Here is a 26,532-nt window from a genome sequence, read left to right as displayed (position 1 = left end):
ACTACGCTAGCACTAAATTGGAATATTGTTGTGTTTTGATCGTATGCCAACTGTGAGGCTCTGATTGCTCCTGCAGGGGACATGACTTCCTAAAGACGCTTCCTTAGTTCAGTGCGCTGCCCCTCCGCCATCCTTACCTGTCTCTGTGGACACGGTCACCTTGTAGTTACCTGTACTGCTAACTATAACTCTCTCAATCAATCTTCTCATCTTTCTTGCCTATCCCCAACTATATTCCTCGCGAATTGTTTCAGCTCACTCGTCCCGGGCCATCATGTCCGGCTTCAATCCAACGGGGTATTCATCACCCTCAGGATCTTCAAATAATGTACCTCGATTATCATGGCAACAGCGTCGCCCTGCTTCAGGAGTACACAAGAAGACTTCCTCATCACCGTCCAATACGATATTTCCTCCACCTCCTCCTCCGCCAGATGTTGTTACCTCGCCAACGCCAGGCATTAGAGGTCACCGGCAGTCAGTATCTGCTCTGACAGCGGCATTGACTTCCACGCCGACATCTGCGCCTACTTCCGTACCCGCACCTTCTCGACCTAGCTCCGCACTTGTTGTAAACAGTTGGCAGAGTAGAAGTAACAGCTCAGTTTCGAAAGCTTCACCAGGAACATTTGCTCCAGGCTTTATCAAGTCTGCGGATGATAGGCGAAACAGCACTTCGAGCTTAGCGGGAGGAATAGCGGGAGAGAATAGTGACTTCTCTGGAAGACGATGGGTATGGGTTAGGGATCCTGAGAGGGCATTTGTGAAGGGAGAAGTTGTTCTTGATGAAGATGGAATGCTTACTGTGCGATGTGATGACGGAACGGTGTGTACTCCCTTGCGCTAGGGCGGATGGAGACCTTACAAGTTGAACTATGACTCGTATCTAGTCTCAAGCCTAAATTACGTCTTAGCAGTTACTAATTTTAAGTCTAATAGGAACGAAATGTTCACTCTGATAATGTCGATAAAGTGAATCCGGCTAAGTTTGATAAAGCTGATGACATGGCCGAGCTCACACATCTTAACGAAGCTTCTGTAGTTCACAATCTTCACTTGCGTTACCAAGCGGATCTAATCTATGTAAGCCCTTAGTATGTCTGTGCATGAAATATTGCTAATGGACGATCATTATTTCTGTAGACCTATTCAGGCTTGTTTTTGGTAACGGTAAACCCTTACTGCGCATTACCAATATACAACAATGACTACATTTCCCTATACAAAAATCGCTCAAGAGAGGAAACAAAACCTCACATTTTTGCAATTACCGACGTCGCCTTCCGGAATATGCTGGAAGAGAAGGAGAATCAGAGTATTTTAGTCACGTACGTACTTTCGCTTCGCGGATCCCAGGTCAAACATACTGCTAACTTTTCATATAGTGGTGAATCCGGAGCTGGTAAAACTGAGAATACAAAGAAGGTTATTCAATATCTTGCTGCTGTTGCCAGCGAAAGCTCTTCGTCGAAGCAACTCGGTACTCTAGAGCTTCAAATTTTACGGGCAAATCCTATCCTTGAGGCTTTTGGCAACGCCCAAACTGTTCGCAATAATAATTCATCTCGTTTCGGAAAATTTATACGTATCGAATTCACCCGTTCTGGTCAGATAGCCGGCGCTTTCATCGATTGGTACCTCTTAGAGAAAAGTCGAGTCGTCAACCAGGGTGGGGATGAAAGAAATTATCATGTCTTTTATCAGCTATTGAGGGGAGCCAGCAGCCAGATGAAAGAAATGTATCTCCTCGACGACGAGAATGTCAAAGCGTGGAACTATATCAAAAACAGTAATGATACTATCGCAGGCGTGAACGATCTTGAAGAGTTCCGGTCTTTAATGGAGGCGTTCCATGTTATGGGCTTTGGTACTGAGGAGCAAGTATCTATTCTGCGTGTCATCGCCGCCGTTTTACACATCGGCAACATTGAAGTCGTTCCGGAACGCAGAGGCGGTGAAGATGCACGACTACCGGACCGTGGTCAAGCTGAAAGGGTGTCTCATGTTTTGGGTATACCAGTAGATGGGTTTGTAAAAGGATTACTTAGGCCCCGCGTTAAAGCTGGTAGAGAATGGGTCAATCAGTCAAGAACGGCGGAACAAGTAAAACAGAGTCTGGATGCCTTAGCAAAAGCCTTATACGAAAGAGGGTTTGGGAAGTTGGTCGAAATGGTCAATAGTAAACTTGATACTCGCGGCGAAGGAGACGGGTTTATTGGTGTCTTGGATATTGCTGGGTTCGAGATTTTTGAGGTAATCGAGGTACTGTTCTTGAACAGAGCGTTAACACTGATGATCATCTTTTGCATATAGGTTAACAGTTTTGAGCAACTTTGCATCAATTATACAAACGAAAAATTGCAGCAGTTTTTCAATCACCACATGTTTGTGCTAGAGCAGGAAGAGTATGAAAGGGAAAAAATTGAATGGAAATTTATCGATTTCGGGCACGACCTTCAACCGACTATCGACCTCATCGAATTACCTAATGTAGGTTTCTCCCCAAGTTGTATTTCACATACAAGTACTGATATTGAGCCTTTAGCCTATTGGTATTTTCTCGTGTCTCGACGAAGATTGTGTCATGCCAAAAGCAAGTGACAAATCGTTTACCGAAAAGCTTCATTTTCTCTGGGATAAAAAGACACCAAAATACAAACGTTCTCTTCTCAAGCAAGGATTCATGCTTACCCACTATGCTGCCGAGGTAGAGTACTCGACAGAAGGCTGGTTAGATAAAAACAAAGATCCTTTGAACGACAACATTACAAAGCTTCTTGCTGCTTCTCACGACAAATATATAGCCTCATTGTTTGCCGACTACGCCGAAGATGCAAACGAGAATGGAACTGTTGCTAAGAGCAGGGTGAAGAAAGGACTTTTCAGAACGGTAGCGCAAAGACACAAGGAGCAATTAACAAGTCTTATGGCTCAGCTTAACTCCACACATCCCCACTTCGTCAGATGTATCATCCCTAATCACCAAAAGCGTCCCAAAAAACTAAACGCACCGTTGGTACTAGATCAGCTTCGATGTAATGGTGTGTTGGAAGGTATTCGAATTGCGAGGACTGGATTCCCGAACAGGTTACCATTTGCCGAATTCAGGCAACGGTACGAAGTTCTCACCCCCAAAATACCAAAAGGCTACCTTGAAGGTCAAAGGGCGTGTCAACTTATGCTCCAGCAGCTAGACCTTGATACCCAACTTTACCGCGTGGGTTTAACAAAGGTCTTCTTCCGAGCCGGGGTCTTGGCCGAGCTTGAAGAAAAGCGCGACACCTTAGTTAGAGAGATTATCACACGTTTTCAGAGTATAGCAAGGGGCTATCTTCAACGCAGGATCGCGAGGAAACGGCTTTACCGTGCCGAGGCTACAATGATAATCCAAAGGAATCTCCAAGTATATTTAGATCTTTGTGAGAGTCCTTGGTGGAAGCTCTTTATGAAGATGAAACCGCTTTTGGGCGCATCTCATTCTTCAAATGAGGTTAAGAAAAGAGACGAAATGATACAGAAAATGGAGGCCCTGATGCAAGCGGAGGCAGAGAATCGGCAGAAACTTGAAGAAGAGAGGAGGAAAACTGATACAGAGCTTCAACGTGTCCAAAAAACTCTGGAAAGCGAAAGAGCCCTCGCACTTGATAAGGAAGAAATTTTTGAGAGGATGAGGCAAAGGGAAGCTGAATTGAGTGAAAAGCTTGCGGGTGCTCTTGAGGACCAGGACTTATTAGAGGACCAGATAGATGAGTTAATGAGCGCGAAGAAGAAGACAGACGAGCAAGCAGAGCTCTGGAGAAAAGAGTTGGAGCAAGCTGGTGATTTGGTTGCTCGCCTGGAGGATGAAAAGAGAGAATTGGCTGCAAAAATCGAGTTTTTGGATCGCGAGCTCGAGGCAGCGGAGGCAGCAAGAGCTGAGAGGGGAGATGCCGAAGATAAGCTCGAACAAGAAATTCATGTATTGAAGAGTCATCTCAACTTGAAGGAACGCAAGCTACAGGAGTATGAAGAAGCTCTCAAGAAGTCGGATCACGATCTAGATGAAAAGCTTGCCCAGACGGTATGTCCCAGTCCATGCATTAGTAAATTATATCACAACTAACTCCCAAGCAGAACTTTAGTCTTGAAACTAGTCAAAAGCAGATACGGGAACTTGTTGACGAGAACAGGACACTTCGAGACCAGCTGAGTGACTTATCAACTACTTCGAACGGATACGAGGATCTTATTCGTCGAAAGGAAAGCGAACTATCCCTACTGCATGCGGATCTCAAGAAACTAGAACTTGAGCGTACTGCTTTTGATGATGAAAAGCGCCATCTCAACTCGAAGCACGACGATATTCTAGCACGTCTCCGCAGTGCCCATTCGGAAGTTGAGACACTGAAGCATCAATGTGCAAGACTCGAGAAAGAGGCAGCAGACGCCAGAAGACTGCTTGATGCAAAAATCACCGAAGATGCTAAGACGGGACAGGGCCGTAGGCTTCTCGACGAGCAGATCAAAGAATTACAAGAGGAATTGGCGGCAATCCAAGCCGAGCTAGATAAGGAGAGGCAATCCCGAGCTGATATTGCCCTACTAAGCGAACATAAGTTCGCCAATCTAAAACGGGATCATGACGCTATTACTACAGCGAAATTTACGATTGAGAAAGAGCTTTATGCACAGCAAGATACTCTTCGTCGTGCCCTTGAAGCTCGATCTCAGTCCGAGAAAGAAAAACGAAACTTTCAAGCGGATCTGAAGACTCTTCGCGACAGACTTGCTGAATCTGACAACGCGAGATTACAAGCGGAATCGGAGATTGAGAAAAGTTTGGCAAGGCAAGCCAAAGAGAAGGAGGCCAGGTTAGACAAGGATCTGAAGGCAAAAGAGGAGGCCCTTTCTATTGCAGAATCGGAACGCGCACGATTAGCTTCAGAAGTTGCTAGACTTACCCGAGTTGTCAGTGAGCAAGATGGAGCACGCCAGTCCTACGAGCAGTCGAGAAAGCGGATGGATTCGGAAACCAACGCAGTGAAAAATCGTCTTATGGCATCAGAAAATGATAACCGCGCCTTGCAAAATAAGATACAGCAAAAGAACCTCGAAATTAGCAAGGCAAACGCTAGAGCAAGCGAACAGTATCGCGACAAGATTGTTGCCTTGACTGCTGACAGGACGAAGGCTGACGAAGAGGCGAGAAAATATCGGAAGCAATTCGAAGACGCGCAAATCCAGATGCGTGCTCTCGAAAAGCAGAAAGAGAAGCTATCTCTGAATTTGGAAGATTTGAATCATGAAGTTGCACGCGAACACAAAACGACCCGGAATGCTGAGAAGACAACATCTAGCCTACAGTTGCAGCTTGCAGAGGCAAATAGAACCCTGGAGATGGAGAGACAAGTCAAGGCCCAGGCACAAGTAAATACCAAGCACATCCAAAGTGCCCTCGCGACTGCCAACTCCGAGCTCGAGGATTGCCGCCAACAACTACTTGTGCTCCAGAAGGTTTTCGACCCTGAAGGTATACAACCTAAAAACTGGGAATCTGGCAGGAAGAGTATCGTCCAGTCTTTCAACTTGGCCACAAAGCTAGATGAGGCAAACCAGGCCCTAAGGCTTTCAAATGAGAGACGTATACGTGCTGAGAAGGATCTTGAGGAGCTAAGGAAGCGGCACCAAGACGAAGTGGCAGAGATAGATAATATGCATACGTCATCTAAGAGAGCTCTGCTCGACGAGATGGATCAGAATAACGCCCCCGCAAACGGATCTTCTCGGCCGTTTAGCAGAGCACTCAACGCCAAACAGTATTCCAACCAGACGACGCCTACCAGACGGAGCCTCTTTGGACAAGATCAATTCGATTCTGAAAAGACAGACAAGACTATGGATACCATTAGCTTCCAACGAAGGATGGACCTGGCCTCTGAGCTTGAAGAAGTTCAAAACCAGCTGCAGATTGCGGAAATGCAGAACAAACATCTTCAAGCCCAAATTGATCGAGCAAATGCGAAGGAGGGTGAGCTAGAAGCGAGTCCATCGGCTAAGCGAGCATTAAAGCTGGAGCGCGAGAATAACCGCCTGCACGACTTGCTTGATGAATCCGACCAAAAGAATTCTGCGCTTGAGGCTTCAATGAACTCAATCGAACTTAGCCTAAAGGATATCCAAGCTAAGAGCCATGAAGAATTGTATGATTTCATCAGCCAGCAGGAGCAATCCCGACGCAATCTAGTAATGGTATATAACGAGACTGTTTCAGATCTTGGGCGAGCAAAGGATCAGTTTGAAAAGGTCAAGGCCGCCAAGGCTGCAATAGAGACAGATCTCAGAGAGACCCAGACGGAGCTGGATGAAGCACTCGCAATGCAGCAGCAAGATAAGGTTAGTCGAACCCAGCTATTAAATGAATTTGCGGACCTGCAAATTCGCCTGGACGCCGAGTCCTCGAAGGTCGCGGACCTTGGAGCAAGCTTGAATCTTTACAAGCTGCGTAGCAATGAGTACTTCAACAAGCTCGAGCAAGCAGAAATCTTGGTGCTTAGGGCATCAAGAGCTGAGGCGGCTGCAAAAAGTCAAGCAAAGGAAACGGAAGAGAATGCGGCAACGGTGCTGGCCGAAAGGAAGCAGATGGAATCACTGATAGAGGACCTACAAAGACAAAACCAGCACTATGACGAAAAGGTAATTAGTTCCACCAATTTTAGCGCCGTATCCCAAGAATGTGGGTTTCTAAACTACTTTTTTTAGGTTGAGGATCTTTCTGCAGATTTGTCTGCTGCCCTTCAAGCCAAGAAGAGGCTGCAGAACGAGCTCGATGACTACCGCAGTAGGCGTGAAATTGATCTCGAAGACAAGGAGAGCTCGATGGAACAGACAAGAAAGAAATATCAAACCGAACTTTCCACTCTTAATGGCGAATTGGAGATTGAGCGTGAGAATATCCTCCAAGTTAGGGGGGAGAATAGACGTCTTCGTGAAGAGGTTGAAGATCTACGTGCCAAGTGGGATGACGAAGTTCTCAATAGCTCTACATGGGCCAAAGAGAAGTCTCGTCTTGAAATCAAGCTTCAGGATCTTTCGCAATCCCATGATGACGCTGTTGCTGCACACAATGAAGCTCAAGGTCGTGTGGTCTCATTACTCGCCCAGGTCCGGAGCCTCCGCACCAACGTTGATGAAGTGAATTCAGAACGAGAGGCGCTCCAGAAGGAGAAACGTAGTATCGAACAGAGACTGGCTCAAGCTAATCAAAGGCTTGAAGACCTCGCCAATGGAGAGAGTCCATCGATGCGCAACGCAGCCGGTATGGATAGGGAGTTGCTTGATCTCAAAGGAGCTCTGCAGCAGCAAGAAGATGTCGCGGCGGCGGCGGTCGAGAAGATGCGGAGGGCTGAGGCCTTGGCAGTCGAGACACAGCGCGATATCGCAGCGGAGAGGGAAACCAATGTCAGTTTGCACAAGGAGAGGGCATCCTTGGAAAAGCAGGTGAAGGACCTGCAGCTGAAATTAGTAGACCTGGAAACCAAAAGCTATTCGACCACATCTCATGATGTTAGGTTTTTGCACGGGCGTGTTCAAGAGGTACGTTATCCTTTCGATTTTATTTTATTGTAACCTTCTAATTTACGTTTTGGGGCATATCAGCTTGAAAAGTTGCTTGATGAACAAGAGAAAGAACGAAATAAGAGCGAGCGCTCGGTTCGTAACGTTGACCGTACAGTCCGAGACCTCCAAACTCAAATTGAGAGGCGAGACAAGGCCGCCATACAACTCGAGGAGGAGGTCACAAAGGGTAAAGAAAAGCTTGAGCGCCTACTCAAGACAATCGAAGAGTTAGAGGCAGCACATTCAGAGCATCAATTGATTGCTCGCCGGGCAGAACGTGAAGCACGCGAGGAGCGAGAAAAGAGCCTTAGACTTGAGCGGGAGCTCGAGGGCTGGAAAGGGATGAGATTGGATAGGAACGCCAACAGTCGCAGTAATACCATGGCCGCTCTAAGTCAGATGGGCGATGACGACAGCGATAGGAGAGGGTCAAAACGGCATTCAGTTAATTTTTTGTAAATGGGATTCAATTGCTTTTGGTGCATATTGGTAAGGGGAGCGTTGAATTTAACCAGGTAAAGGGTTTTCATGGCATGGAGTGTATGAATGTTTTAATGTTTGTGGGATGATATGGCGGTACAGACGGGGCTGGATATAAACTGACGGCTGCATGGTTTTTTTTTCTTCTTTCATGAATTGCATCTCTTTTCTTATTTTTATTATTACTATCATTTTTTTGTTTTGTCGAATTTTGGTTTTTGACAGACTAATTTTGTTTTTCTTGCCTTAAGCCTGTCGTCGCAAAAAATACCCACTCAGCGAGCGATCTCCTCTCTCTTTTATTCTTATGTATCATCTGCGTTGGTATAATGGGGTATTTTTATTTTTATTCTACTTGTTAGTGGGGGAAGAAGGCAGTTGAATGATGCCCATTTTACGACCATATTACCACTGTCACCATGATCACGAACGATTATGGTCAATATGTTAGTAGTAATGATAGTTGTTACACCTTGTGGTGCTTGCTACTAAACATCCCAAAGCAGAAGATACCTTCTCTACCGAAAGAGAGAAGGGCGGTAAGACTCTGTCTCAGGCCTCAGACTGCTGCATTGCAGGACAGGAGGTTTAGATAAAGATTAGAGTAACGACGCGTGTTTATGCCGCGCGGATAGGGTTTAGAGAGAGTGAAGTCCAATAAAAGAAAGCCACAGCCCTGCGTTTCCTTACTCTAGTTCAAAGCGGAAGACGGTTGTGTCGTGTGTGGAGTGCCGTAAAATACCCTGGACAGGGGTTCGGATCGCTTTCCAGAACGGCACCCCGGTACCCCGGCAGTTCATGCTTCCGCCGAAATCTCCGATTTTCCAGGACGGTTACGTAGGTTGGTTAGCGCGCTGTGATTGGTGGTTGCGTAAGTCTTCTCACAGCTGCGCCCGTTTCAGTCATTAGAAGCTCCCTTTATCGCTGGGATATATTATGCTGTTATCGCCGCCCACCTTTCTTTCTCTTTTCTTGTTTCTCTCATTCTATTCTTCGAGCTGAGCTTGCCTTACAACAAACATAATCCCAAAATTATTTAACCACGTCTTTTACTGTTATCGACTTTAAGAATCAAACATGCGTGTTTCTACCATCCCCCTTGCTGCGCTCATAGGTCTTCCAGCGTTGAGCGCTGCATTCCTTCTTCCCCCGCCACTCGATCTCGAGCTCTCCCCACTCTTCAACCCAAATGAGGCTGAGGTTGCCGTCTTGAGCGATACCCCCAAGAGTGCCATCGTCAAAGGAACCCATATAGCTGTCGCTTTGCCATGTATCGGATGCACATGGCATAAAGATGTATCAGACGAGGAAGGTGTTCCATTCATCAAGGGCCTTGAAAGCGAGCTTGTAAGACCACCTAAGTCTCACATAATCCTAGCTCGATTACTGATTTTCATGATTAGTTATTTGACATCTCAATTCCTGCCGACAGCCCAAATTCTCTCGTAATCAACAACAAGCGTATAGTCCCTTTCACCCCACTATTCGGGCTTTCGGCCCTTCAGGTGCCCGCATCTGCCTCTGCCGAAGATGTATTCACCATTTCGCATCCCTTCCGTCCTCTCAAGCTCGGCTATGACCTGCTCGTTACCGGAACTATAAATCCAGAGGTGCCCGACAAGAAAGATGTCCGAGTCAAGCTCCGTATCACCGCTGTCGACGGTGTCCACAACGACTATATCCCTGATATGGAAGTTCTGGTATCTGAGGACATCAAGACCGGTGCGCTGGAAATCGTTAGCAGCTATATCAGCCCCATTGTCCTTGGACCTGGCCACCAGGCGGATATGCATGATGAGGAGGTCTCATGCCAGGGTATCGACTGCGTTATATCTGATATGAAGCACAGGATTGAAAGCCTCGGTATTATGCACGGAAAGGATTCGAAGAAGGGTGGTTGCCACGGCGGAAAGAAGGGTGGAGAGGCTCCGCCTAATCTTCCCCATGGTGGTCCTCACAGGGGCGGCCCGGGCCGTCATGGACCGCACCGTCATCACCACAATGGACACCGCCAAGGCGGCCACTTCTGGTCTGCACTTATTGGCCATGTCTTGATGCCTATCATCATCGGCATCATGGCCGGTGTAAGTGTGTCCATCATGGGTGTAATTGTTGGACAGGGCATCATGAAGTTTTGGAAATTCGCCAAAGCTTGTAAGAACGGCGGAAAGATTGAGGATGAGGAAAACGAAGAAGGTAGGGGGATGTTGAAAGCTTATGTCGATGAGCAGCATAATGAGGAGGCGCTTCCTGCCTATATCGAGGAGGGGATTGAGGTTGTGGAGAAGGAATAAAGTTGATTTTTTATTGGTCTACTACATGTTTAATCGCGGTCCTCCTCTAGGTCCTTTTTCTTGTTGATTTTCTCTTATTGGGTTCCGGTTGGGGTCTGGGGTTTTCTAGGTATTTCATATCAGTGGTATGAAGAGTTTCAAAGGTGCCAGGGACTTATTATACCTTGACTTGATTGTTCTCTTAAATTGGATACTATTCTTTTCTCTCAATTAATGTTCCAGAAACTTTTGACGACTTAACCCGGGGAACCATCGGCCCTCTGTTATCCAACTTTTCCAGGCAAATAGAGTATATGTGAAGGCCAATTCTTCGCCAGTACCGCTAACAATAAAGCCCGGAATCGTTGAAAATCCTCGTCCTATTAAATGTAGTCAAAGAAATAGACCTGTGTGCCCAGCAATCGTTGCCCGTTACCCAGAGAGCGATGGACTAATTCCCCACGGTTGCAAAATTGTAATCACAGATTCTAGTTATAGCGACAGCCGATAACATAATGATCAGTGAGATCATTGAGGAGTACGACAGATACAAAGAGGCGGAGAAACGAAAATGCCAATAGTACACATGCCAATCGAAGCCTGGGCATGGTACTGCTATAGAGAAAACCTGGCGGTACTATTGACGAACAGAGACAACTGGACCCACGAGGACACAAAGATTAAGAGCGACTTATCTGAAGGATGGGTATGCATAGGGAAGATTGAAAATAAAACGGGCAGGCACGAAATACGGGGAAAAGAATATTTCAATAAGTCACCATTAGTTATGGACGGATACATGTGCGGCCCTCGAATAAGGGAGACAAGGCCAAAGACTCAAATTGTTTTAGTATACATGGATTAGTTTTGTTTTATTCCCTTGACATGGCGATTGATGGAGGGGCGTTCTGGGGAGAAAATTCGAAAAATGCTTGTAATCACATATTATCACTCGGTAACCCAGCGGGCCCGACGGACAACTATGGATATAACTAGATTGGCTAAGTGGGCTTATCGGTGTAGTTTTTATGAGAGGGTGTTCTGCTTTCAACGATTGTACGTGCGCGGTACCATAGCTCCACGATGTGTTTTGATGTTTCCTCCGCAGTACAGCTAGCACAGTACCCCACGATGCGCCATAGAGAATTGATGCAACCAACTTAGTCCACGTCGAACATCACCCCGCGTATCTCCTTAATTCCCCTCGACGTACTTGTAACTACTTGCTAGGGTCAATGAATTTTCATAACCTTTCAATTTGGTATCTAGATTTGCCTCTGTGTAGTCTTGGGCCGTTATGAGTATTTGGCGCTGTTCGTCATATAGCAGAAGTTAGAATGGGCGAATCAGAGCCATGAATCACCCAGCCGTAGCGTAACCTTGTTGCTACCTGTGACGCCAATGGTGCATATGCAGTAGATCAAGCATAACTGGGTTGGAACAGCCGTTTGAGAGCGAAAGGACAATGTCTTTGACAACGGTTGATTAATTGAAACTTCTGTTGGTGCACCAGATTCGGCGGCGTAGAGAAATTCCTTTGACGCATACAAAATAATAGTACTAGCTGGCTATTTTTAGAGATTTGATGATATGTTAGAAAGTCATTTAGCAGTCTCTCAAAGCTATGCCCAGGTAATAAGTGATGGAATGGCCTGACAGTACAGGGATGCCTGTTGGGTAGAACGCCACCAACATACGGAGTTTGCGGTTATAACTATATTTCAGGGCGTTCCATCAATTATTACCTGTCGCTATATTTCCTCCGCGGCTTCATTAGTATACACTTGTCGAAACAGCTGGTTTTTGCTGCACATCACGCCATATCACTCGCTGCGTCGTCCAATTACAAGGTGAGACCTCGCTACTAGACTTGAGTTGAAAGTGCAACTCTATGCACGCATGTTCTACATTACTTCCCGGTATATAGGGCTTCTATATATGCGCACTAATAAAAACTGACAATAGCTACTTTACCGGTTTTGGGGGTAAAAAAATAAGCGTTATGTAAGGCTTAAATAAGGGTCAAATAAGAGTTTTGGCAGTATAAGGCTTGTTGATCTTTTACGTCTACAATAATGAACTCGGGCCACTAAGCATTACCCCAAATAAGGATTATGTCGGATTATAAGGCTTATTTCGGCTTATAGCTATATAAGGCTTATTTGTAAATAAGAACATGTACTTGGTGGCAAAAAGAAAAAGGCGGGGGGTTGAACCCAGAGCCTTGCAGGTAGCATATACCTCATGCTACCCATTAAGCCATGGGAGAACTGAAATTCCGGTGCTGGAAGTGATATATGGCCAGTATAATGCGAATTTTAAGCCTTATATAAGCCTTATATAAACCTTATCCACCGAAAAGCCTTAAAAAATGCTTATGAGATGAATAAGGGGTATCTGGTATAAAGACTTAAGCTATTTGATAATAATCATCTAAATCTAATGCTTACACGTAAAATCAGCCGTATATATGCCTTATTTTTGGAGGACTCTTTCACAAGAAAGAGCCTTACCCCAAATTAAGGCCAATACCACCATTATTCGTCCATAAGGCCTTATTTAACGCTTATTTGCCGGTAAATCGTTACTGGAGGCTTATATTTTTACCCCAAAAGACGGTAATGTACATGTAGGCGTATACCACAACTCTATTTGAAATCGCGAACGCTACCCGGTGTGAATGGCCATGGGCCAATCCATTCGGCGAACACCATGGATACTATAAAGGAAAGAGCTATCTATGTATCCACTAATTTGAAGTTATTGCAACAGAGATCTCGATTGCGATAGCGATATAAGCAGGGCGGTAATAAAGAGAGTAGGTCGATTGACATCCCAGGATAGACCAGAAGAGATGTGGTAAGATCAAGTACGATCGCTCTGTATCCTTACCTTTCATCTAGCTGGTTATATCGAGGCGAATAGCCCAAGGGAGACCAGGTGCAATGATCTCTACTATAGTAATTATTATCAAGACAATTTTTGGTTTCATACTGATCTTCGGTGTTTCCCCTCTACGGCATTAGGCATCATTCGACATAGCAAAATGCCCGTTCTCGGATGGGCCAGAATACCACACCTAACAGCTCATACATCTCTCCACTCCTCCTGCATGCCCGGGAAAATCGACTTCTGACTAGGGCTGATCGGATAGTTAATGCACTTCAAAGGGAAGTTTCAACTACAGGGAAACAAAAAAAAGAATCATGAATAGAGTGAGGATCGAACTCACGCGGGTTGCCCCACTAGCACCTGAAGCTAGCGCCATAACCACTCGGCCATCTATCCTGGGTTATGCTGATTTCTTTAAATAGTATTTTTAATTAAACGTAAAACATCTCTGTTACTGCATCGAGATTCACAAGAAGTTGTGGCATATATTTTCCAAGGAGGAGTCCATATCACATATTTGCAGAATGGCAAAATTCAAGCGCATGACTCCTCTGGTCGCAGGAATGCTGGTCTAGTTTGATAATCTCACCCCACCCGGCCGCAAAAGCGACTTTTCATAGTCCTATCAATTTACAATTTTGACCTTGGCCCACAATATGATCCTTTATATAATATAGTGCCTTATAATAAAATCAAAAGCGCTGGCATCAGAGGATTCCCATAATTACACCGGCCAGTACAAATAGAAATAGAGAAGAAAATATGGCTACGCCAGTCAGAAAGAAAAGAAAGGAAAAATTTCACGAACAGAATAATACTCCATTGATACACTCTTTAACACTTTAGGTACGTGGTGGATCACGCGTGGCCCCTAATATTAACGTCTCAAGTAGACGGCTTCGTCAATTCGCGTTTCTAAGCCCGTCCACTCATATCTCCTCACTTATTCCCACTTTCATCTATCGAAAATCCTGTTGAAACGCCCGCCGTCGGTTTTCCGATACCCAATGTAATGCCTCCTGGACCAATAAGACCTCGACTACTTGTCGGTGACATACCTGCTTCTCCTAATGACGAAGTGGAAAATGTACTTGACACACTACTAGATCTTTTTTTGTCTCCACGAGGGACCTTAATTGATGAATAAAGCCCATCCATCTCATGTTGCATTGAGTGGTCTGCGGTTTTCATGGTTGCGGAGCCTGATGAACTGGGACGAGACGGGTTTGAATCGAAATGGAGAGCGTTGTCCTTAGTATCCGTATGCTCATCTTCGGAATAAGAGGGTAAGCTGTAGGTCTTGTGGTGGGCAGTAAGGTACCTACCCCTTAAGCTTGCCGATCCACTGACTTTTTTCCCTTCCCCATTTGAAGAATACAGTTCGAGAGCCTCTAAGACATGCGGGAATACGAGCTTGTCCACATCCCGCGCCCAAAGAAAGTCAAGATGCTCATAGTGTTCGATTTCTTTTGCAACAGTGTGTCCGGGGAGCTCCTTTAGCATAACATTGATATCAACCAAACTATCACTTCCTCCGTAAACAAGGACGATAGGCGTGGTGATATTTCTGGTAGGGAATTTTGCAACCTTGTAGAAATTCTTCCCCGAGAACGCCATTACAGGAGACTGGATATCATCGTCGTACATTTGGAAAGACTGGTTACGTATGATCTGGAACCAGTGTACCACAGTTTTGACTGATGCGTAAGAATATAGTTTAGAGTATGCCGCAATCTTTTGATCAAGGGAGATGTTATTTCCACGCCAATTGAATAGGAATATCAGAAAAAAATCAATCACTCGGACAAAGATTGGGGGATCTGCGGGAGGCTTGTTAGCTTATGTATACGTTGAAAGTATGGGCGGCTCACAGAGAATGCTTTGCCAGAATGTCGTTGAGGGGAGAATGCATTTGCGGCCGAAGAAAAGGAACATGATATTGGGACTTGTCTTCATCAATGCATCCACGATAGGGTTATGCAAGCCTGCGGGACTCATAGCAGGAGCTAGCGCAATAAACACATCTACTTTTTTATTCAATCCTGGGTGGATGCTTAGAGTTGCAAATGCCTGTGCTGTTCCCTGTGAGAACCCGATGTAACTTAGGCTTTTTTGTTTTGTAGTCTCGAGAATGTAATTTATAGAGTCAGGGATATCATGGAACGCAAACTCATCCATGCTGAAATTCCAAAATTTGGTTGAGGTAGAAGGGTGATGAATGGATTTCTTTGAATATTTGTTGCCTCGGTTATTTCCACACTATGAATACTAAGGTCAGGCACAATACTTTTCAAGTTGGATCGATCCAGGCAGTTAAAATTTACCCAAACATCAAAGCCCTTCTCAGCAAGCACAAAAGGCAGACACCTTTCCTTCTCCAAAGAAGCCACCCATACCTCACTATTCATCAATAATCCTGTTTATTTTTTTAAAAAAAAATCAGTATGTCTCCTGCTAGGTTTTAGAGACGATTCGAATTACCATGATGCAAATAAACGACCTTCTTTCCCCCGTTTCCCTCTTTCCCGCGGTTTCTATTCCGCTCTTCTGCTGTTGACTTTTTTACCAGTCTATGCAAGCCCAGCAAGTAACCATCCCCTGTTTGAACGATGTGTTCTTCTATACTCCAATTGCCTTGATCCCAAATCTCGCATAATTCTATGAATCCATCTGCCTCTCGAACACGAGCGACTATATCTTTTTCCACTTTTGTACGAGAGACGGTTGTGTACCGGGTTGATGAGAATGAATTAAATAGGGATCGTGATTTTGCATAAAAGAAGTTTATTAGAGGCGACGCTGGTGATATCGTTTGAGTCAGTGTCAACTCTAAACGAGGGTAATTGAAGCTCGGGTTTGAAGGGTTTCTCACGGAGGGCTAAGGTAATTACTCGTATTACTTTCTCAAATATGAGGAATAGAAAAGAAAATACTAGGGCAACGTACTCCAGCCTAAGATTTCATGAAGAGGACATTAGTATTACAAAACTCTAAAATTCAAGGACATTGGGTGTGCGACTCGCACAAGCAGGATGATGGCAGTTGTTTTAGGTGGTTGGGGAAGTAAAGCTTCCAGATAAGCACACAAAGACGGGAATGGTTACAAATGGAGCCGGCCGACAATCGGCATAGGCATTATTCTCTTCTCTTGAGCTTAATAACCTCAAAACGAACGTGGTATAGCAGCTTCTAGGAGGTAGAAGAGAAGGGTTTGAAGAAGCCGCGACACTAGGATAACCCCCAATTAGCTTTGATCGGAAAGGGGTCGACCTGAACGTTAACATCTGCTCGAGAACTCACCTAATATAAACTACCGGTATGTTTTAGTCCGCGCGTTTAAGTTCTCTTGACCTTACTTAAACACCAATAAAGCAGATCGCGCAGACTTCAAGGGTGCGGATAAATAGCTGTTCGACCTGAAGATTCTGTCTGAAGTTCCACGCGTGCCAGTCTTGGGTTGTGGTTGATAAGAATGGGATCCTACTCAGGGTGATAATTAATTGCGCTGTATCCTGTTTGCAAAAACTTGGAACTTCGGATTTGCGTGCTGGATATATATATCGTGAGGCGTTGATTCAAAAGCTCGCACTTGTCATCGACCGTTGAGCATGCAAGGATGAGGTGCATTCCAGGTTGGCCAAAAGGGGTGTTAAGAAATTGACCTCATCCGGCAATAAAATAAGTAAACTGGCAACAGGAAATAAAATTAACATACATACATGTCATCATAAATTCATAATATCCCTTCGTTCGTACTAGTACCCATAGTGAACCTGCGCCAGGATAACCGCAAAACAGAAAAAGATTATAGGTGACAGACCGTGACTTTAGCGCCATGTTAACCCTAACCCTAATCAATTATTCAACTCTCCAGAAATTTTGGTTATGCTATTCAGCATAAATAGTGCGTTGAATATGCTAATATCGTACTTGTATTAAACGCCGATAGACCTAGAATACCATGTTGACAAATCCCGCTGCAATTTCACTAACCTTTCTGGCATTTTAATTTTGTTGGTATGACATTGTACCTAGGCTTAACCACTGTAGAAAATTGGCAACGAGCCGAGAATATCAGAAATACATTTTGAGGAATACTCAAAGGTTATGAGAAAATTAAGGAAGTAACGGAAGATTGAGTGTATACTACATGTAGGTATAGGAGCTTGTAGATACTGTACCTACATCCCTTCGTCTGTTCCCGCGAATCACGGCCTATTAGCGTGGAAACAGCGTCGTGATGAACCAAAATCTAACGACGATAGTTTAAAGCACTACTCGATTGAGGATTTTTGCGTGACGAGTGGAGGCAATTTTGCACCGCCGACCGCCGCTTCCAGCTAGGCAGTGAATTTTGTGTGGTGAGCCACAGATTGCCACAAGTCCTGAATACAGACGAAGGGGTGTACAATACATGTGTAGGACTACCCCTAACCCTAGCTAATACCTACCATTATAGAAGAGACTAGTCTACATGTAGTTATCATTCTGATAGGTGGCTTACATTGTATATTAGTCTGAGAAGAGCCAGAATTCTCCTCTTCTCATAATAATCAATACAAGTACTAGTACTACATGTAGTTATACGTTATTTTATACACTTCATCTTGCAACATGTCTCAGGAGTGATCGCTGTGCATATATTAAGCGCAGCAGAGATGGAGCACACGTGCACCCGGTGGTAGAGTATGCTGTTACTCTACTTAAATGCTGCCATGTATGTACATGAGACATGGTAACATCAGGTCCTCGCACGCAAGCCACAGAATCGAGATTCGACACTCGGCAAAGTTGGCAGCTCTAACAGTCTAAGGGATAGGCATGATGGCTATTGTTCTTCCCTTCAGTATCAGAAATAAAACCCATACAGCATGCGCGTAGTCAAGGCCCTGGCCTAAACGTCACTATTCTAAATATCCATACTCAGGCAATACAATATTATATGGCCGGGATTCATGCAAGACACATACGTGTCTTGGATAAGTCCGCATTCTAGTTTAAAAACTTGGCTTGTGATTATGACAATGTGAATATAGAGGCTTTTTATCGCTTTTGTTAGAAAATTAAACAGATCGAAATTCGAAAGTTGAAATTGATGTTGAAACGTACTCCCAAGTCGTTGCGACTGCAGTACTGGCTAACCCAATAAACCGGATTATTGATCATGATAGATTATCGGCTTTTGAATTATTGTAATAGAGTAATCTATGCTGTTAGTGCAATTGAATAATCCAACTTTCCGAACCCAATAATCCGCCAAGAAAATAATCACCTTCGGAGGTTAGAAAGTATTCCCATAGCACAGGTGTCCTATAAACACACACCATGTATATCTTTGTTGTCCGGACCTATAGATTAGGCATTCATAGATTATGAGCATTGGTATTATCCAAAGAAATAATCTATGGTTGTCCGAACAGGCCTACATCTATCCCAGTCCAACCGCCTGGTCCGGTTCTTGGCGCCGTCATCCCACTTTTCGTCTACTACGAAACGCAACACTTTGATTTGGTTACGAAAAGCTCACCGAAATGCCGTCCTCATGCAAAGACATCCGTAAGGTCCCTTCTCAGTACTCAAACTTAATGCGTAGCGAGTTGAAAAAATATACTTACGAATTCTGCGATCAACAGGAGCAGCGCTAGCAGAATGTCTCCAGAACTCCGATTGCGTTATGGTTCAGCGCAATAAACCCAGTGATTGCATTCGCCCACCATTGTCAGAGACGTTACCAACCCAATGTCAGCAGTTAAAGAGAAGCTATGGCCAGTGCAAGTGCGTTTGAGCTGCCCAAGTGCCCCCCCCCCCCTCTTTCCACCCAATAGCAACCCTCCATCATTGCCGCTATAGTCGTTACAGAATTCGGATTGGGTACTGATCTTTTGTCGTTTGATGTGTAGGAGAGGAATGGTTGATATGAGGAAACGGTTCCGTGGTAACGCGCCGATTGGGTCAAGCAAAGAGGCCGAAGGGAGTGGGAGGGCGCCACAGCTGTACGGAGGCAGGCCTATGTATCCCGAGCAGGGGGTAGGGGGTGAGGGGGAGTCCGAAGGGAAGAAGGAATAAATGAGGAGGAATATATGTAATTTCATTAACGCTTACCTTGAATTCACCACTGTCTTTTACAGTCTTAGCTTTGGCTTACCACTATACATATTTCTAGGTTTGTACTAGTTGTTTATTTTCGTTAAACTGAGGTTCCAGTCAGGTTCTGTAACTGCATACAATAGCGATACTAGATGAACAATGTTACGGTCTGATACCTACTTCACGTGGCTAGGAAAGCACCTGATGTGTGACTCAACGAGACTAAAAGAAAAACATTGCAGACATGATGTAGTTACTACATGTAGTGAGTCGTGTTCTATGTCCCATCTTTTACGCGTATTTACACGTAGAAATAAGGTTCACTAAGCATATAGGTGGCCCATAAGCGGCTCAGACCCATGTCAACGTCTAGAGTGATCTGCAGTTCACCTATATTTTAATAAGCAAGCGAGATGGGTGACGCATGGGAAATCGGGCTGGGACTTTAAGCTGTCCTGAACACGAACGTACATGCTTAAGAAGAGTATACATATATATACACGTCTATACTTTTCTCCAAACCATATTCGGGACAGTTGATTCTCCCAACTGCTGACGGTTAGGCACAGGGACGGAAAGCCAATATATATGCAGTCGATGCAGTACGCAGGTATCAAGCACAATACAATATTATTATTTTACGGCTTGGTGCTGGACGAGCAGGCATTGTGTAACCCATAATAAGATGCGCAACCTATAATACGATGGAACTACATTACGCCTCCGAGTCCCACATCAATACTGATTCCTACATGTCATCAACGCGGTCCTTAAGTTCCACGACTGTGCCCTTTATAATATTGATCAATCTTTCAAGATAAAACTTTCACGAAGCGCGCTTCCTGTTGAAGGTAACTAAGGGTACGATTCGAGTATACCCCTAAACTAAAGAATTTGAGAGGCGAAAATGAGTTATATGCGACAGGGTTATAAGGTCTAAGAGCAGTAGGTGTGTTACGTAGCCAGATGACAGATTTGATATACAGTACTAATAAATCTACAAACAGATTTCGTCAATATATCGGATCGAAGAAGCTTGAAGGACGAGTCCATCAATTTTTATAATCCCCAAAAACCAGTCCCCGCAGCCATTTAACCTTCCCACTTAGAGCCCTCCGCTAAACACATACACTGCAAGTAAACAGTTAGCTTAGATTAGAGCTCGAGCTCGAGGTGTACCAAAAATCCGCAGTCCGACGGCCGTTTTTGATCATATCACTGCGCTGCTGCTACTATTGACTTGACCCCGGTACTAGCTAAGACTAAACCCTAAATCTTTCCCTGCTCTTACTCTCACCCTTCTGATTTCCTTGACCAGGCCCCTCGCGCGGCCTTCGTTATTCTCTTCTTTCCCTAGCTCGCCTTTCCTTTTCCCACTCCTCCTATTACTCCTCCCCTCCTCCCCCTCACTTTTCCATCATTTTCTCGTCACGTCCACCTCTTTCATTGTAACTCTTCATCGAATTCTTTTTTCCATCTATTTCTTGACAGATATAGCTATCCTGGCTGAGTACCCTAAACTCATTTGAATTCAACATACACATCGCTGCGTTCACCTGAGTCAATCCCATCATGACGGAGCCCGTTAGAGGTATGTATGGTGAAGCATCTTTCGAATCCAGACATGATTGATTTTATCAAAAAAGATTTATCCTCTTATGTATTATTACACCGAGACCCGCGATTCATCCACTTGTTGTTTCAATTCTTGGATGTCCTGATAGAATTTCCTCTTGATCCGCTCTATATTGTCTCTCACCTGAGGGTTTGAGTGATCTGCAACACCAAACCCAGCATCGATGAATTAGCTAACTTATTTCCATCAAATTAGGTCCCCCAGAGGATGAGATGCAAGATAGTATAACACTTTCGGCTGCTCCTCGGGCGAAACCATGTTTAGAGGATGCTTTTGGTAATCCTGCTAGCGCTTTTCTTGAAGATGAAGTTCCAGCCTCACCTACCTATTCGGTTTCATCGATGAGTACACTCTCTTCAATATCAGACCTTGACTTAGACTCGGACTCAGAGTCTCTACCGTTACCTTCAAAAGTCAAGTCTGAAGTTGCTGATAGTAATGATGTTCTTGAAAATATGGGAAATGTCATTCACGCAGACAGCTTACCTCCTGAAAACATTGACCCCCCACAAAAAATCTACCAGAAGTCTCGAGTCCGAGGGGTTGATGTTTGTGCTGATGCAGATACGGTTGAAGCATTTCGAGTTGCTAGAGCCATTGCTGCTACCGAAGACAGTACGTTTAATACCATCGGGTCGAGGCAGCTTCGGTCGTCAAGTAAACCCAGCAGTGCAAAAAAGACGTCACCCAACCCTTGTAACGGAGACACAGAAATCTCTAGGGAAAAAAGTAGGCTCAGTGCTAATACCGGTAGTGGTGCCAATACACAACTGGTGGTTTCATCAGCTGCAATCGATCAGGATTGTGAACATATTCAAAATGAAGATCACAAGCCCTCTACAACAATATATTCGCCTCCAAACAAAAGCCATACAAGGAAAAGGAAAGTAGAGACACATGACCATATCCAGCAGCCGGATCACACTTTATCACTCGAAACCCCTGCTCCACGAAAAAAGCGTAAGCAGAAGAGATCGTCCTGGTGGGCTTGGGTCGAGATGGAAGACGCGGAAACCCTAGAATCAAAAGTACAAAAAGAAGGACTACCAAAAGAACCAGCCAAACGCCATACGTCTCTGCCCCCTGAGTACAGTATTCAACAGTTTTCGTTCCGGGCTGGTTATCTCTCCAATTCCGATAAAGACTTGATTCGTCAGTCGAGAGCTCTGTCCGAAGGAGCTGATAAACCACGGGATCCTAAACCTATTGTCCCAACGATTACTAGGAAAACCGGGATTCTGGCCAATGCTACAATAACTTCGGGGAGGCTACGGCCTCGCAAAGAGCCGAGTACCTCGAGCTCCCATAGATTTCGGAAGTCAGCCTCCGATTTTATTGTTCCAAACAATAGACTTATCGATAATGGGGTTGAAACTAGTACTACGAGTTCTTCTAGGGTCCGACCACTAGCAGGTGAGAGTGGCCTTAATCCACTTGTTGAATATCAGAACGAAAAAGCTGACAATAGAGCAGACATCACCAACAGACTCCATGTCGAACCCGATGCCGGTGGCGAAACAGCAGTCAAAGTGACCACATGCCTGGATCATGGCTCAGAAATATTAACTCCAAAAAGAAGAAAATTGAACTCTAGTGCTAAAAGTGTTCAAAACTATGGTGGAGAACAGGTTGTCGCACCAACTGCTGTTATTAGCAATGTCGAGCGCTTTGGGACTGGTGTCTTTACGGTGGTCAACGGCGTATGGATGATGCCCAAGATTTGTCACAAGTGAGATTTTCTTCTCCTGGTATATATTTTTATGATTACTTTTTCTAAACATCATATTCTTAGATGCTTGAAAGTACGACAATTCTGTGACAGAAGAACGCCTTGTGATAGATGTAGCAAAGGGGGTACAGAATGTACCCGGGATGAAGGACTCGTTCAAGCAAAGATTGTTAAAACCGAACAGAAGGACGAATTTTTCCCATTCTCATCACCTACACCTGAAACATCGTCACAGAGAAAACGAGTAAGGCAGGCATGGAAGCCACCAAATCACGTCCCCCAACTTTCGAACGAAACCCAGAACCCAATAGCACCAAAAGTAAAAAGGACCCGGGTTAAAAGGGAGGTGATGAATAGGCACCAGGTTGAGTATTCCAGCCAGGAAATGTCAATGATTCTACACGATCCCCAAGCAGATAAACCTCCTGGTATCAGAAGACCGGAAATTTGGTGCGAGGTAAGATTGTTCCTTTCCTTTTTATCTTTTTTTCATCCAAACTCGTACTAGACCTTGAATACACTGCTAATCAGTGCATTATATTTTATAGTCTCGCCAAGAACTTTGCGAGAGCTTGACATACTTTCGCAGTTATCAAGGTGGTTGTTATGGACATAATGGCCTTATTCTAGGATCCCTCCTTGATGGTTTCCCTTCACCAAGAGACTTTGTTGATGGCAAAGTTGTTATCACCCATACGTTCGTAGATTCTTCCCTTTTATTATCTATCGTACTCGGTTGTTAACACTAAAACTACAGCGGTGGCAAGTCTGGCAATGATGAGGATGGGCATCGCAGGCTTCTTGCAAGCCAGACAAAAGATGACAAGACAATCAAATACCTCCTTAGGAACATCGCAGACAAGTCACCATTGGTCCTGATAATGGGTTAGTTACTTTTTGATACCCGTAATTCCAATTGATACTTATTTTGTCAATTTTTAAATTTAGGCAAGAACTGCGCAATTTCGCCTTCGAAAATTCCACATACATACTGTGTCATGGCTTGGTTCAAAGTCACTGTTGGATGGGCTGAAAAGGATCCAGCCACTGGATTAGCCAGATGGAAATTTCGTTTCGAAAAACTTGATACAACAGAGGATGGGTGGTGGGCTGGAGAGCCATCAGTTGAAAGTGAACATCCTGAGGAAATGGTGATGGGTACTTGCCGCACTTGTAAGACTGAGAGCCCACATATCTACAAAGAGGGATGGATGTGCCTCGATCAGGGATGTTCCCAATTCTGGCAGGTAAGCACTCCATTTACCTTATCCTAGAAATTTACGAACATTAATTCGTATTTAAAATAGCTTGATGGTAAGGATGCGCCTGCAGAGCTCGAGTACACTCACAACTTTATATTCTGCCGAACACAATGGCCCCTAGAATGCTCAATGCCTCCTAGCGAGTTAGCGCCAACCCTCGATGAAAATCGTGATATTTTCTATAACGGAGAGGATGTCTCACGTATCTACTGGAAGGGTATGTGGTGCCATAAATGCGGCCGTCTGAACTGTAGGGAACTATGGGCCGGTTGGAGATGTTTATCATGCGGCTACACCATTAATCCACCACGCACAATTTTTACCCCTGCTAGTTTGGCGAATCCGCATCGCCTAATCTTTACAGGGCCTGCCGTACCTACAAACACTTGTCATGAAGATGTTGCGTACAAACGGTTCATCGTAGATGGCATGACAGTGATGCAGTATATGTTTGGAGATTGTGGTACCGTGACACATATCCTAGCAAACAAGAATACGAATGCGCGCCCCAAGGACGCTGACTGGCTATTGCAACATTACCAGTCCATTGAAATGCCATTTAAGCGTTTTCCCTTGCAGAATCATAAATGTAAGTTGGGTCAATTACACCCGTAGAAAACGGACATCTATACTGACACTTAAATATTTAGCCAGGGGAACATTGTTAACTCAACAATTTTCGTTCAATTGTGTAGGTCTTAATACTATTCACCGTTGATTATTTAATACTGATGATACCCTAGGGTGCACCATATAAGTTCATTGCAAAAGTTGACAGCAGCCCATTCGACAAGTCTCCGCCAGTCGTATCTCAAGCGCTAAGTCTTATCACCGCTCGCGCAAGGCTCGTTCATGCCAATGCAGAATTCAATGAAATTCTTAGTGTTGGTTACTTCGAAGGCCAGAAGATGGACGTGAGTTTCATCCTTGGATCTTTCACCCTTACAGTATAACATCCTCTCACACTGTATAACAATTTAGTATCATGATGATGGTGAGGCTGGCCTTGGGGAAACTGTCGCCTCTGTCTCCCTAGGCGCGCCAGCTCGTATGAGATTTCGATTGAAGAAAAAATATGTCAAGGATAGCCATCTTTGGACAACTAAACCTCCTGCCTTACAGCAACATGATAATTCAAATATAGATGACGAAGACGAAGATGAGGAGAACGAGGACTTACCTGATCTTCAACGGAAATCATCAGCCCGGGTCCCAAAAGATGCTAGAGTCAAGCTCGACTTGTGCTTAAATCATGGAGATGTGATGGTGATGAGTGGCCCTGGAATTCAGAAATACTGGGAGGTATGTTTAATCATTTAAGTTCTCTACTCTTCCTTCTTACATCATGCTGACCAATTGTATCCTGCAATAGCACTCTGTAATCCCTCTAGGGAAATTTAGGATAGCGGCCACCGCCCGCTTTATCCATCCAAATCATGCAGGTGTTCGTGAGCAGCTAGTGGATATGAATGTGGTTACGGCCAGCGCTGAGAACGCCGGCTCAGACTCTATCTCATTACAATCACAGCCCTCTGGCGAAATTCAACAGGTGCCAGTATCAAAGGAATATACGCATGAACATACTGGCGGTGAAGACAATACTGCTGGTGTTGAAAATAATGCCCTGGATGAAACTCCATTACACCCAAGGCTCTCAGAATCCCAGAGTATTCAACAGGCACTTGTGCCATACGGTATTGATACAGCAGTAGCTATCAATCAAAACACCTCTTATAAGCAAACTCAAGAATTCCCAAGATTTCCTACTGCGGATATCTTTCACCCCGCAGATGTTCCGATACAAACGCCAGCCGATAACAGCTTTTTTACATCATCCACTGCATCGCTCTTTAATAGCATGCAGCCACCGGAACATACAGAGTTTTACAAGTCCCGCAAGTTACCTGAACTGCCAGAAAATATGTCCATCTAGTTCTGGACAGACACTAGTCAACTATTCCTTATCAATAGCCACCGACAAACTTGACGTGGGTTTAGGGTCTTTGGATATTCTTTTGATCAAGACCTTTTCTATCTCTTAATTGTGTGGGTATTACTTTTCCTAAAACCGGTTATGGGATTATGTCGATGTTTTTCTTTCTTTTAACTTTCACTCCCGTCAATGTTTTAACCACGAATGTTATGCCGTCATACGTATATTACCAATAACTTTTCCGAATTTGTAATAGGCCTATGGGGCTGAAGAGGTTGATAAAATCATGTACACCTCTCAGATAGTTCTATGATCATACACGCGCATATGATGTGAAAATAAAAGGCTACAGAGCGGTTCAAAGATGTCCCTTCGTTGAGATTTTATGATTCATGAGGAACTAGTTTATGCAGATGCTATCCCTCATGCTTTTACTGGCCATATATGGACGCGTTACTACCCGCCACGATTGAGCATGCTTATAAATAAGTATAGCTATAATCAATATAATAACATATAATCCGTGATACTCAGTACCTATGGCTAGGTCCCCCCCCCCCCCACTTTGAACTGGAAATCTTTCTAGGTAGTAATATAGGAGTGCGCTGGACCTAAGAGTAGTGTTCAGATTTCAGGTACTCGAT

At 44.5% G+C, this 26,532-nt stretch overlaps 5 protein-coding genes across 5 annotated transcripts; 4 read left to right on the top strand and 1 right to left on the bottom strand.

The window, feature by feature from the left end:
• Positions 1-274: 274 nt before the first annotated feature.
• H6S33_006348 (uncharacterized protein) lies at positions 275-8,055 on the top strand (the record flags this gene model as incomplete). Its single annotated transcript, XM_044838038.1, has 9 exons — positions 275-826; positions 940-1,083; positions 1,144-1,328; positions 1,386-2,253; positions 2,314-2,490; positions 2,546-4,060; positions 4,114-6,672; positions 6,739-7,572; positions 7,636-8,055. 9 exons carry the CDS (start codon positions 275-277, stop codon positions 8,053-8,055), a joined length of 7,254 nt encoding a protein of 2,417 aa, XP_044689875.1.
• Positions 8,056-9,153: 1,098 nt separating this feature from the next.
• H6S33_006347 (uncharacterized protein) lies at positions 9,154-10,370 on the top strand (the record flags this gene model as incomplete). Its single annotated transcript, XM_044838037.1, has 2 exons — positions 9,154-9,423; positions 9,480-10,370. The coding sequence occupies 2 exons, from the start codon at positions 9,154-9,156 to the stop codon at positions 10,368-10,370; spliced, it is 1,161 nt and encodes a 386-aa protein (XP_044689874.1).
• A 3,810-nt stretch (positions 10,371-14,180) lies between these two features.
• Positions 14,181-14,888, bottom strand: H6S33_006346 (uncharacterized protein; the record flags this gene model as incomplete). The annotated part of the gene is made up of 1 exon (XM_044838036.1): positions 14,181-14,888. The coding sequence occupies one exon, from the start codon at positions 14,886-14,888 to the stop codon at positions 14,181-14,183; it is 708 nt and encodes a 235-aa protein (XP_044689873.1).
• A 3,884-nt stretch (positions 14,889-18,772) lies between these two features.
• H6S33_006345 (uncharacterized protein) lies at positions 18,773-19,307 on the top strand (the record flags this gene model as incomplete). The annotated part of the gene is made up of 3 exons (XM_044838035.1): positions 18,773-18,797; positions 18,875-19,016; positions 19,142-19,307. 3 exons carry the CDS (start codon positions 18,773-18,775, stop codon positions 19,305-19,307), a joined length of 333 nt encoding a protein of 110 aa, XP_044689872.1.
• A 1,593-nt stretch (positions 19,308-20,900) lies between these two features.
• Positions 20,901-25,888, top strand: H6S33_006344 (uncharacterized protein; the record flags this gene model as incomplete). Its single annotated transcript, XM_044838034.1, has 13 exons — positions 20,901-20,919; positions 21,160-22,377; positions 22,438-22,693; positions 22,757-23,150; positions 23,242-23,390; positions 23,451-23,578; positions 23,642-23,940; positions 24,001-24,172; positions 24,320-24,544; positions 24,606-24,646; positions 24,699-24,869; positions 24,937-25,257; positions 25,328-25,888. The coding sequence occupies 13 exons, from the start codon at positions 20,901-20,903 to the stop codon at positions 25,886-25,888; spliced, it is 3,954 nt and encodes a 1,317-aa protein (XP_044689871.1).
• Positions 25,889-26,532: the final 644 nt, after the last annotated feature.

The sequence above is a fragment of the Morchella sextelata genome (genome assembly GCF_020137385.1).
Source record: "Morchella sextelata strain SCLS chromosome Unknown scls_20, whole genome shotgun sequence".
Taxonomy (NCBI): Eukaryota; Fungi; Ascomycota; class Pezizomycetes; order Pezizales; family Morchellaceae; genus Morchella; species Morchella sextelata.
Note: the sequence above shows the minus strand (reverse complement) of the source record. Positions and strands in the feature narration are given on the sequence as shown.